Below are 12,223 nucleotides of genomic sequence, written 5' to 3'. Positions count from 1 at the left end.
CCTGAGTCACATTTTCAGTGCAAAACCACAGATCTCAGAGCTCAGGCTCTCTTAGGAGAGTGCTCAGTCAGTGTTTGTAGCAGTGGGGCTGTCAGTACCCACAGGGCAGCTCTGGGCCAGGTTCCTGCTGCTCCCCACTCCCAGCAGTCTGAATTTGGTTCTAAGCCCTGACTGGAGCCCTGTGGTCTGTTCCCTGCAGCCCAGCCCCACAGCTGGGATCTCTTGCACCATCTGTGCCCAGCTGGACTTGCTGTGGGGTGCCAAGGGTAAAAGGGTAATAACATGAGCTGTGATTTGGGGAGGGTTTTAATTTCTTCCTGTTTTTTCTGTTTTGTTTTCCTTGAAGGTCTCCAAGTTGCCAAATCTCCGCTCGCTCAGTCAGCTCCTCCTCCTTGACATCATAGATTCCTTAGCTACCCACATCTCAGACAAGCAGTGTGCAGAGCTGAGTGCAGACATATGACATGCCTTGGGAAACCACCTTCTCATTTGTTCCTGAAAAACACTGGCACTTTAGAGCTGGCTCTGGTTTACTGCTGTGTATGGAGCAGCTCAGTGTCTGCACACTACAGCAGCCCTGGAGGAGCAGGGACAGCTGAGGTGCTCTCTGGATTTGCTGGGTTTGTACCTTTGTGCAGCACTTGGACTTTGTTACATTTGTTACCCAAATGCAGACTTGAAATCATTGCAGGCCTGAATTAATTCCACATGGTTTGGGAAGTTACTGAGTTCATAATCAAGCCCATTATTACTTTCATACTGTAAAATCAAGCAGTCATGAGTAAGAGTCACTAATCCTTTGAAATACAATATTTAAAGAATACTATTTAAAGAGCTTCAGCTGACCCAGCCTGAGAGCTGTGAGGGGAAGTCAGAATGAAACTGGGAACAAGAGCACGTGGTGTTCACAGGGAGACTGGCCCTTGGACCAGAATGTGGTGACTTTTCAGAGACTCCATGGTGTGGATTAACAGATAAGCCCCTGTGCAGCTGCCTGGATTGGTGGGCTGCAGGAATCCAGACCTATGCTCTGCAGCAGGTCAGACTGGAAGATTACAGCAGTCCTCTCTGACCACCAAATCCATTAATCCTGTCTTGCTAAGCCTTACTAAATCTATTTATTAATAAAGAATTAACATCTTCTCCTGGCATTTCATGATTGACTTGGATTTCATTCTGGAAAAAAATTAAGCAAAAAACGTTCTGTGCTTGATGAAGGTCACATTGTTAAAAATAAGTGTGTTACATCTTGTTACTAATTTTATATTGAAGTGTCTCTGTGAGCCCTTGCCTTTGCAGGAGGTGAATGAAGGCAGAATGCCATTTCCAGCCCCTTGCACCCCCAGCTCTGTGCTGGATGTTTCCCACCTCTCCTCACAGCTGGATGGTGTTGGTGAAGTGTCTGGTGGTGGAACTGTCCCAGCCCTGCCCAGAGCCCTTGGGGCTGCCCTGGCAGGGAGTGACAAGCTGGGAATCAAAACCTTGTCCTGCTCCAGCTGCAGGGGCTGCTCTCTGCTTGTCTGGGGCTGGAGTGGTGCAGGATCCCTGAGGAGACTTGCAGCCCCCAGCCCTCACACTCCACCTGTGCAGCCATGATCTTCATTCACTGAAGTGTTCCTGGAGCAGCAGTTGTGAGCTCCTCATCAGCATCCCACAGCCTGGCACACCTGCACGTGCCAGGAGCATTGCAGGCTGGGCAATGGGGAGCACATCTCAGGTTTGATCCAAGGGAACTGCTCTAGGGACCACCCCTCTGTCTCCCTGGTGGCCTGCTCAGGTGAGTCACACCAGAGGTGACAGCTGCTTCTGAGAGCCAAGGGCACCTTCTGATCCTCAGGGATTGTTTCCAGATGCCTCATAGATAGTGGAGTCCCTTACCAGAGGTCATGATAATTGTCCTGACAGGCTCTGTGTTCCCTGGGAAACCAGGCTGGCAGCTAGAGAGGTTCTGCACTGCAACTTGTAACAACACTACAGTCTATTTCCAGTAATGCTGATCCACTAGAGGACACCCACTGCCCAGGGAAGCCTCATTCTCTCAGGCTGAACCTGCCATAACCAGCCTTGTGTAAATCCTGAGCCCACTTGTGAGGAAATGCACAACCTCTGCACCCTCTGAGCAGGCACTGTGGGGTCTTGGCTTTGGGGGGGCTCTGGGCTCAGTCACTGCTGTAGGGACCACAGTGCTGGGTCACATTTACTGTGAACACTTGTAGCCCATTGGGATTGGCCTCTGGGCTGCTGTTGTGCAAGTGCCAGGACTGCAGCTGAGAGGACACCCCGAGTTTCCTGGGAGATCACAGGATGGGAGGTGTTGTAGGGGCCACACACACAGACTGTGGGGTACACATGAGCTTCCCAGGGCAGTTAGGTGCTCTTGTTATCATCACCTTGTTATCAGTAGGGCCAGCAGGCTCTCAGGTTACTGATGCTCCTGCAGCCTTGGGCAGTTCTGTACTGGAATTTGTGCAGTCACATCCCTGAATCTGATAAGGAATAAAGAACACTGTGGCTGTCCAGCTCTGTCTTATTCCAACAGTCTCTGCCACATGCAGGCCCCACTGGCTATTTAAAGCCCTTGGGAGAGCAGGAGCACCCCTTTCCTCCAACCCAGGGTGAGCCCCAGCGTGGTGACAAAAGGCAGAGAAGCAATCCCCAACTCCTCTGGAGCAGCAGAGGCTTTGCCACACTGCAGCAGCTCCCCATGTCCCCACTGTCACACCTGTGGCAGCTGGGCAGGAGCCCAGCAAGGAGCAGTGTGGGACAGGGCCAGGAGCTGCTGCAGCCCTGCAGGCACTGAGGCCAAGCCCATCCCTCCCGTGCCAGCAGCACCCAGAGCAGGGCTGGCAATAGGGCAGGGAGTCACTCTGAGGTGGCCCGCGGCTCACTGGGAACAGGAAGAACACTGAGAAAAAATCCCACATTTTAATAAGGAAACGTGAGAGGGAGGCACTGAGGTCCTGCCAGCAGGAGCACCGGCGGAGGGCAGAGCCCGGGCTGCCTCAGGCCTCGGCCAGGCCCAGGATCTTCTTGACGTAGTTCTGCACGTTGACGTGGAGCTGCGGGGCCGTGGCAGAGAAGGTCTCCATGGCCAGGGCCCGCGCGGCCTCGGAGCCGCCCCACATGGCGCGGTAGAGCGGCAGCGTGTACTTCTGCTTGCCCTGCGGGGACAGCGCAGTGACAGCCCCGCCCCGGACAGCCCCGGGCCCCTGTCCCTGCTCTGGGCGAGGCACTGAGCTCACAGCAAATGGCACAGGGTGGGAATGCTGCCGTGGGCAGCCCTTGGCACCGCAGCACCTGGAGAGGGGAGGGCACCTGAACCTTGGAGAAGGAGCAGACCCTGAGAAACTCAACAAGGCCAAGTGCAGGGTCCTGCACTGGCTCAGGACAGGATGGATGGAGGGATGGAGAGCAGCCCTTCAGAGAAGGACCTGGGTGACAAATTGGGTGTGACCTGGCCATGTGCTCTCCCAGCCTGGAAAGCCAGCTGTGTCCTGGGCCCATCCCCAGCAGCAGGTGAGGGGGAAATTCTGCCCTCTCATAACACCCCAACACTGGAGCACTGCATCCAGCTCTGGAGTCTCCAGCACAAGGCACACAGGGACAGAGCAGGTCCAGAGGAGTCCATGGAGCTGCTCCAGGGCTGGAGCCCCTCTGCTCTGGGGCCAGGCTGGGAGAGCTGGGGATGTTCACCTGGAGAAGAGAAGGCTCCAGGGAAACCCCAGAGCCCCTTCCAGTGCCAAGAGAGCTGGAAAGGGACTTTGGAGTGACAGGACAAGGGGAAATGGCTTCCCACTGCCAGAGGACAGGGTTAGATGGGATATTGGGAAGGAATTCTTCCCTGTGAGGGTGGTGGGGCCCTGGCACAGCTCTGGAAGTATCCAAGGCTAGGTGGGATGCAGCTTGGAGCAACCTGGTCTAGTGGGAGGTGTCTCTGCCCATGGAGTGGGGTGGAATAAGATGAACTTTAAGGTCCCTTCCAACCCAAACCATCCTGTGGGACTATCAAAAGTGAGAGCCAACCCCTTGTCTCTCTGGCACTGAAGGCTTTGTACCCCATGCCCATCTCTCCCACTGGCATGCTGCTGGGCACTGCCACCAGTGCCCAGGGACAAACCTGGCTGTGCAGGAAGTCCTTGACTTTGCTGTACTCAGCCTCCAGGTTGTTCTTGAGGACAATCTGGCACCAGCGCAGCCGCAGCTCAGCGTTCTGGGCCTTGGAGATCTTGGGGTACATCTTGCTCAGCCTTTTCACATTTCCTGTGAGAGGGGAGCAGTCACCATCCCCAGGGAGCTCTGACCCAGCTCCCAGTGAACCCTGTCAGTGCATCCCAGCTGTGCAGTGAATTCTCTGGGATCCTCCCAGCCCTGGCCCCTGGCCAAGTGCCCCCAGCCCCAGCTCTGGAGCACCCCAGGCTCTTGCTGGCCCTGGGCAGGATGGTGCCCTTGTTGGGTGTACCAGGCTGGGCAGCCCTGCAGGGCCATGTGCTGGTGCCTTGGGGTGCCAGCACAAAGTAGGGGGAGATTCCTCAGCAAAGAGGGCAAGGAGAGTTGCAGTGACATGGGGACACAGCCCAGCAGAGCCAGCATGGGGACAGCAGGACTGCACATGTCCCATAAATCCAGAGACAGGCTTCCCCTGGCATCCTCCACCACACCAACCGAGGCTTCCCTGGAACCAGGACTCAGAGCAGTTGGACAGGAGCTGATGGCCACACACCAGAGTGTCCCCCCACTGTGCCCTCTGCATGGACTTGGGCACATCACCCTGTGTCTCCTCTGGGCACCAGAGCCCTGGCAGTGCCCTGGCACTCACCTTCAGGCAGGGGGGACTTCTGCAGGATCTGATCCAGGAAATAGACCAGCTGGTATGTCCTCCAGCCCATGATGTCCACGGCTTCAATGGCCTCCATGTTCAAGCTGTCGGCTGCCCAGAGCTCTGCCAGCTCCTCCGCCGGCCTCATCAGCTGCTGCCCCGGGGACAGGTCAGGCAGGTAGGGCGGCCAGCCCGGCGTGTGCAGCCAGCGGTCAAACTCAAACCCTGCAGCAGGGCAGGAGGGAGAGCTGGGAACAGAGCCCTGAGCCCCCACCAGCTGCTGCTGCCCAGAGCCCCCCACCTTCCCCCAGTGCCACCAAACCTGCCCGAGGATGGTGACCACCACAAACTAAAGAGGTGAGGCCATCAGACACATGGGCTCAGGGTGTGCTTGTGGGTATCAGCCCAGCACCAGCAGCTCCAGCTCCTGCCAAGCCTGGATCTCCAGCAAGGCTGAGCCAAGCCCAGAGTGCTGGCTGGGCCTGATCCCAGTGCTCACCTGACTCACCAGGCTGAGTCACGGACACCCCATGAAACAGCACCCAAGTGCAGAGCAGGGACTGGGTTTGAATGGAAAAAACTCAGGCTGAGCTGGCACATGGCCAAGCCTGGGCCTGATCCCAGCTGGCCAGTGCCACCCGTGCCTGCTCTGACAGAGCCAGGCTGGCAGCAGCAGCATCTCCAGTAAAACACACAATGTGCAAAGGCTCTGGGGGACATGGGCTGCTCTGACACCCACGGGAGTGGGGCTGAGAAGTGGCAGCCCCTGTTCCCTGGCCAGGATGGTGCTGTGCTGACCTGGGATGGAGTCCACGCCTTTCTCCTTCAGCTCTGGGAAGTACTCCAGGAAGAACCCGAGGGTGTCGTCCGCAGTGATGCTCTGGAACTTGAACCGGTTCACGTAGGCCTGTGGGGACAGATGGGGCTGATGCCAGACTCTGTCACCCAGCAGTGCTGCCCAGGCCTCTGTGTGCTCCACCTCATGGGGGAACCCCTTCCAGCCCCTGTTCCCTCCAGGGGCTCCCAGCCCCTGCATCCCCAGGGATACCCCTCAACATTCCCAGCACCTGCTGCAAGCACAAGGCGAGGCTCTGCCTTCATCTTATTCCCCTATTCACATTCCCATTCCCCACCTCTTCTCCCTCTCCCCAGCCACCCTCTCAGCCCATCCTTCCCAGGCTCCTGCTGTGCCCTGGCCTCCTGCTGTGGCATTTTGACTTTGCAGCTCACACCCACCTGGAGGAAGGCATCAAACTTGCTCTGGTTGCCCACAAGATGGGCCAAGTAGCTAACGAAGCAGTACCCCTTCTCATAGGGTGTTTCATTGTATGTGTCATCTGGATTGACACCTAGAAAAAGGCAAAACAGTCAGAAATCCTCTGCCCAGCTGCAAAACAACACAGCCCTCACACGCACCAAGATTCCCCCATCCGTGCTGGGTGCAGCCTATCCCATCCCTCCTGCAGCCACCAGGTCCCATCACCCGTGCTGGTGTTACTGCCAGCCATGGAACAGGCTGGCCCCAGCCCACCTGTCCTTGTCTCACTCCCTCAGAGCCCAGAGACACCAGGGACGCCCAGGGACACCCAGGGACACCCAGGGACACCCAGGGATGCCCAGGGACACTCAGGGACACCCAGGGACGCCCAGAGACACCCAGGGACGCCCAGGGACACTCAGGGACGCCCAGGGACACCCAGGGACGCCCAGGGACACCCAGGGACACCCAGGGACACCCAGGGACGCCCAGGGACACTCAGGGACACCCAGGGACACCCAGGGACGCCCAGGGACACTCAGGGACACTCAGGGACACCCAGGGACGCCCAGGGACGCCCAGGGACACTCAGGGACACTCAGGGACACTCAGGGACGCCCAGGGACACCCAGGGACGCCCAGGGACACTCAGGGACACCCAGGGACGCCCAGGGACGCCCAGGGACACTCAGGGACACCCAGGGACACCCAGGGACGCCCAGGGACGCCCGGGCTCACAGACCTGGCTCGATCACCACCCGCAGCTTGTTGAGGGGATGGTCCTCCCCCGTGGCATCCATGTGCTGGCGCAGGAGGGCCCTTCCCGTGGCAGCCTCCAGGCAGGTGTAGGGCAAACCTGGGCAGAGACAAGCGGAGGCGTTCGGGGAGCCCGGGCAGACCCCTGCGCGCTGCGGGCACAGCGGGCGCTGCGGCGGGAGAGGAACACATCAGTGCACGAGCTGGGACAGCAGGAACCCACACATGAGGAGCTGGGATGGCAGAGCTGCAGGGGGCATGGGGCAACCCAGCCCCAGGCAGTGAGAGATTTTTTGAGATGCTTAAATTCATGTGGATACAGCAAATTGTGCTGGGAGAGCACAAGGTTCTGGACAGGACTGTGTGTCCAAGGGGGAGCTCAGGACAGCTGGCGTGAGCTCCACATGGAAGCTGCAGGAGGATGAGGAAGGTGAGGCAAGGACACAGTGCCCACATTCCTGGCAGGGGTTGCAGGGAACTGTCCATCTCAGAGCAAAGGCTACCAGAAATCACAGACATTAAAGATCATCTTGTTCCACCCTCTGCCATGGGCAGGGACACCTTCCACTAGACCAGGTGGCTCCAAGCCCCTTCCAACCTGGCCTTGGACACTTCCAGGGATGGGGCAGCCAAAGCTTCTCTGGGCCACCTGTGCCAGTGCCTCCCCAAACTCCCAATATCTAATCTAAACCTACTCCTTTGCAGTTTACAAACCCCACAGGGCCTTGCAGCTACCGCCCTTCACCTCTTCTGAGATGCAGCGTGGGCTCCATCCCCAGGGGCACTCGGAGGGATGCCCTGAGCTGTGGGGCAGAGCCCAGACCCCCAGGGCTCAGCACCCCCCAGGCAGGGCCACGCACCGTAGACCTCGGTGGAGATGCGCCTCTGGGCGTACATGGTGAAGCCCTCGTTGAGCCAGAACTCTCCCCACGAGGCGTTGGTGACCAGGTTGCCAAACCAGCTGTGGGAGATCTCGTGGATGATGACGTCTGCCAAGGAGCGGTCCCCGGCCAGCAGGCACGGCGTGACAAAGGTCAGGCAGGGGTTCTCCATGCCACCAAAGGGGAAGGAGGGCGGCATGAACAGGATGTCATACCTGCCAGGGAAGGGAAGGCCGGGCTCAGACCCCTCTCCTCCTGAAAACGGGGCTGGGGACAGAAGGAAACTCTCTCCCTGTCCCCGAGGAACCAGGTGCTTCAGGAACCTTCCAGCCATACCTGCCCCAAACATAAGGTCCAAAGAGTTTCTCTCCAACCACCAGGAACTCCTCAATCACCCCATCATATTCCTTCTTGGCAGCCTCGATCAGGCAGGGCTCGGCCCAGACACGGCTCCTGCCAAGTGCAGAGAAGAGGAAGTTTAACCATTAGGGAACTTTCACCTTGTTGCTTCATCAGACAGAAACTGCACAGGTTTATTCCAAAGAAAACAAAACCCTGCTGATAAAGGCATCTAAAGATGCCAATAGTGCAAATTGCTGTGATTTCTTTCCTTGTCTGAATGTCAAAGGGCTTTTATATGGCTGCAGTGGCAGCCAAGAACTCAAGAAAGCACCAGCCTGTGAGGAAATGTGGGATTCTTCGTGCATGGGACCCACTGCCTTCATTCATGTGCAGGGACCCTCCTGAAGGTGAGGGGACACAGCATCAAGGCTTCTTTTGACACTCAGTTTGAGAAGGACCCTCATCCCATCTGGTGACACAGACAGGGACTGACTGTGCCATGCTCATGGCCAGTGTCTGCTCTCCAGAGCCCCGTGGAGCAGGGAGAAGCAGAAAGTGGCTGCCACAGGAGCCTCAGTGTGCAGCTGCCACAGCTCTGGAGCCCTCCTGAGCCCCTTACCTCGGGCCAACATCAGCAGACACGATGTCCCCAACAACCAGAGCGATCAGGTAGGAGGGGATTGGCTGGGACATCTTGAACACAAAGGTGTTGTCCTTCTGCTTCTCCCAGCTCGTGGCACTCATCACAGCCGTGAAGCCCTCGGGGACCTGACCATGGGGACAGAGCCACCCATGAGATTCACAGCACACACAGTGGCAGGCCAGCTAAGCCAGCTGGGACACCACAGTGTCTGATGGCAAATGTGTCCCAGCCTGAAGGTGCCGGGGCCAGGGGCACTGCAGGCTTTGGGGAGCAGAGCAGGAACACCCCAAGCTCCCACTGAGGATCCCAGCTGCATCCCTGCCGTGCTGGAGTAGCTGGAGCTGCCCCAGGTGGCCCTGGAGCTAGCAGGAGATAAGGAAATGCTGGAGCTGCAGGTGTGAAAGGGCAGAGGATGCAGATCCCTCAGAACTCCCCTCCCAGTTCTTGCACAACAACTCATTTTTCCTGTTTCCTGTTTCCAAGCCAGTGTAGAACCCATGGCAAATCCACCAGCCTGGGCTGAGCCCAGGAACACTGATGCCGTGTGCCCCAGCCCAAGCAGGGGGTGAGTCCATGGTGCACAGGGATACAGAGCTCACACCTTGGTACAGAGCTCACACCAGAGCTCAGCAACAGCCCCACGCTCACCCTGTGGCACCAGAGGGGCTCTGCCCTGGGACAGCAAAATAAATCAATCCTGGCATCAGCAGCTGATGCCACCACACGTCATTGGCATGGATGGTGTCACACCATGAGGCATTCCCCTTGCCCACAGCAGGATGGCACGCGTGGCAGCCCCGTGCCAGTGTCACCACATGCCCACACAGACAAGGGGGGAATCTGGATTTAGTGCCATCTTTGGGGAACAGCAGCTGCTCGCTCCTGGAAGTCTGGTAGCCCCAGAACTGCCACCAGGACCCAGCATGGCCCAGCACCACCACCCTCCTTCAGCTGCTTCCCCAAACTCAGCCCCTCCTGCTACAGATGCCAGGGCAGCACAGCCAGGCCAGCACATGCACCCACTCCTGGGCACCAGCACTGCACCTGGGGAGAGGCAGCAGCGCCCTGGGGCTGCTTGTCTCCATCCAAAAGGGCATCTAAGAGAAAAACAGCCCAAGTACAGGTGAGTGATTTCACAGCTGGGGCCTGAGGAGGAGGGTTGAAGCAGTGTCCCTGCTGTGATGCCCCAGGGCTTTGGCACATTCCCTGCAAGGGACCCCACAGCTCAGACAGTTTAAGCTGGAAGGGACATTAAAGATCATCTTGTCTCACCCCTGCCATGGCAGGGACACCTTCACTATCCCAGGCTGTCCCAAACTCCATCCAACCTGGCCACGGACACTTCCAGGGATCCAGGGGCAGCTACAGCTGCTCTGGGCTCTGTGCCAGGGCTTCACCATCCTCACAGCCAAGAATTCCTTCCCATTATCCCATCTAACCTTGCCCTCTGGCAGTGGGAGCCATTCCCCCTTGTCCTGGAACTTAGATCCTTGTCCCAAGTCCCTCTGCAGCTCTCCTGGAGCCTCTTTAGGCCCTGGAAGGGGCTCTTGGGTCTCCTCAGAGCCTTCTCTTCTGCAGGTGAACAGCCTGGCTCGCAGGAGGCTGAAATCCCAGCTCTCCCAGCCTAGCTCCACAGCAGAGGTGTTCCAGCCCTTGGATCATCTCCATGGCTTCCTTTGGACTTTCTTCCCCAGCAAACTTTGCACTCATGGAGGGTTTTGCTGCTGCTGGGTGTCAGGGAAGGGCTGGGGCTGCTCCTGGGGCTCCACTTACCTTCACGGTGGCTGAATAGGTGAACTTGACTGAGGGGGTGTCAAAGCAGGGGAAGAAGGACCTGTTGAGCACAGCCTGGCCCTGGGTGTACATGTAGGGCTTCTGCTTCCCTGCCGTCTGCTCAGGGGACAGCCAGCACACCTGAGGGGGACCAAGAGCCCGGTGAGGGGTGGCTCGACCACGGCTGCTCCCTGTGGAGGGAGCGGGGAAGGGGCTCCTCACCCAGGGGGGCTCTGCCCACCCCAGGCCTGGTGTCCCCTGGACCATCCCCCAGCTCCCCTCAGGTCTGGCGGCCCCCAGTCCACACCCAGCGTTCTCCCGGTCCCTGTGGGCCTGGGTGTCCCACGGGGCTCGGCGTCCCTTCCATCCAACACATCACCTGTTGGGCTCGGTACCTCCTCGTCCCACCCTGCTCATCCCGGGCCCGGTGTTCCCCTCCCGACCCCGGGCTCGGTGTTCCCCGCTGTCCCCCTGCTCATCCCGGGTCCGGTGTTCCCCGGCGTCCCCCTGCTCATCCCGGGTCCGGTGTTCCCCGGTGTCCCCCTGCTCTCTCTAGGCCCGGTGTTCCCCGGCGTCCCCCTGCTCTCTCTAGGCCCGGTGTTCCCCGGTGTCCCCCTGCTCATCCCAGGCGCGGTGTCCCCGCTGTCCTCCCGCCCCCCCGGTGTCCCCGCGCTCACCCCGGGCCCCTCGCCCGCCTCGTAGTCGATGACGAGGGTGAGCAGCTGCCCGGCGCGGGGGGCCTGGGGCAGGGTGACGTGCAGGGCGCTGCCGTAGCTGGTGAAGGGCCGGCTCTCCACGGGCAGCGCCTGCCCGGCCGCGTCCCCGGGCCCGCCCGGCGGCGGCAGGAGCGCGGCGCGGCTCACGGCCAGAGCGGGGTGCGCGTCCAGCCGCAGCTCGGGGCAGCCCGCGCCGTCCCGCTCGCAGCGCAGCTCCAGCCGCGCCCGCCCCTGCAGCCGCCCCGCGCCCGCGGCCGCGAAGGACACGCGCAGGTCCAGGTGCAGGTGCAGCAGCGACCACGGGCCCGCGCTGCTGGCGGAGGCCGCGTCCCGCACCGGGGCCCGGGCCCGCACCGCGGCCACGTCCGGTGCCGGGGCCGCCATCGCCGCGCCGGGACCGCGACCGCGCCGGGGCGGGGCCGCCTGAGGGGCGCGGGGGCGGGGCCGGGGGCGGGAGCGGAGGCGGGAGCGGGGCGGGGCCGGGGCGGGGAATCCATGGAGCCGGATGGAGGGGAGCCGCGGGGACCCCGGGGGAATCCGTGGAGCGGGGATGGAGGGGAGCCAGGGGGGATCCGTGGGTGGGGGATGGAGGAGACCCATCCATGGGTGGGGGATGGAGGGGACCCCTGGGGAGTTCCCTCGGGGCTCCACGAATGGGGGATGGAGAGAAATCTATGGGTAGGATCCATCGGGGATCCATGGGTAGAAATTGGAGGGGACCCATGGTGGAATCCATCAGGGATCCATGAGTGGGAATTGGAGGGGACTCATAGGGAGATTCCCTTGGGATTCCATGAGTGGGGGATGAAGAGAAATCTATGGGTGGGGTATAGGTGGGTGGGATATAGGTGGATGGGATCCATTGGGGATCCATGGGTGGGAATTGGAGGGACATCTATAGGGTGGATGCATGGGTGGGGGATCCATGAGGGGGGATGGAGGGGACGTGGGGTGAGATCCATGCTACAGGGATGTAGGGGGATCTGTGAGGGACCTATGGGCGTTCCAGAGAGAATTCAGGAGAAGGGGGAATCTATG

The 12,223-nt window shown here is 59.8% G+C and overlaps 2 protein-coding genes across 2 annotated transcripts in view; one reads left to right on the top strand and one right to left on the bottom strand.

Annotated features, from left to right (window-relative positions):
- Positions 1-1,151, top strand: part of LZTR1 (leucine zipper like post translational regulator 1) — a 36,576-nt gene extending 35,425 nt beyond the window's left edge. The window contains exon 20 of the mRNA XM_063178136.1: positions 347-1,151. Coding sequence (XP_063034206.1) covers positions 347-463 — 117 coding nt within the window. The 3' untranslated portion in view covers positions 464-1,151. The remainder of the gene's footprint in view (positions 1-346) is intronic.
- A 1,755-nt stretch (positions 1,152-2,906) lies between these two features.
- RNPEP (arginyl aminopeptidase) lies at positions 2,907-11,569 on the bottom strand. The gene is made up of 11 exons (XM_063178137.1): positions 11,147-11,569; positions 10,470-10,610; positions 8,673-8,821; positions 8,048-8,164; positions 7,691-7,926; positions 6,817-6,930; positions 6,053-6,165; positions 5,615-5,723; positions 4,817-5,041; positions 4,118-4,260; positions 2,907-3,161 (listed from the first exon to the last, which is right to left on the bottom strand). The coding sequence occupies exons 1-11, from the start codon at positions 11,567-11,569 to the stop codon at positions 3,003-3,005; spliced, it is 1,929 nt and encodes a 642-aa protein (XP_063034207.1). The 3' UTR covers positions 2,907-3,002.
- Between the last annotated feature and the right edge of the window lie 654 nt (positions 11,570-12,223).

Source organism: Melospiza melodia, chromosome 28, assembly GCF_035770615.1.
Source record: "Melospiza melodia melodia isolate bMelMel2 chromosome 28, bMelMel2.pri, whole genome shotgun sequence".
Taxonomy (NCBI): domain Eukaryota; kingdom Metazoa; phylum Chordata; class Aves; order Passeriformes; family Passerellidae; genus Melospiza; species Melospiza melodia.
Note: the sequence above shows the minus strand (reverse complement) of the source record. Positions and strands in the feature narration are given on the sequence as shown.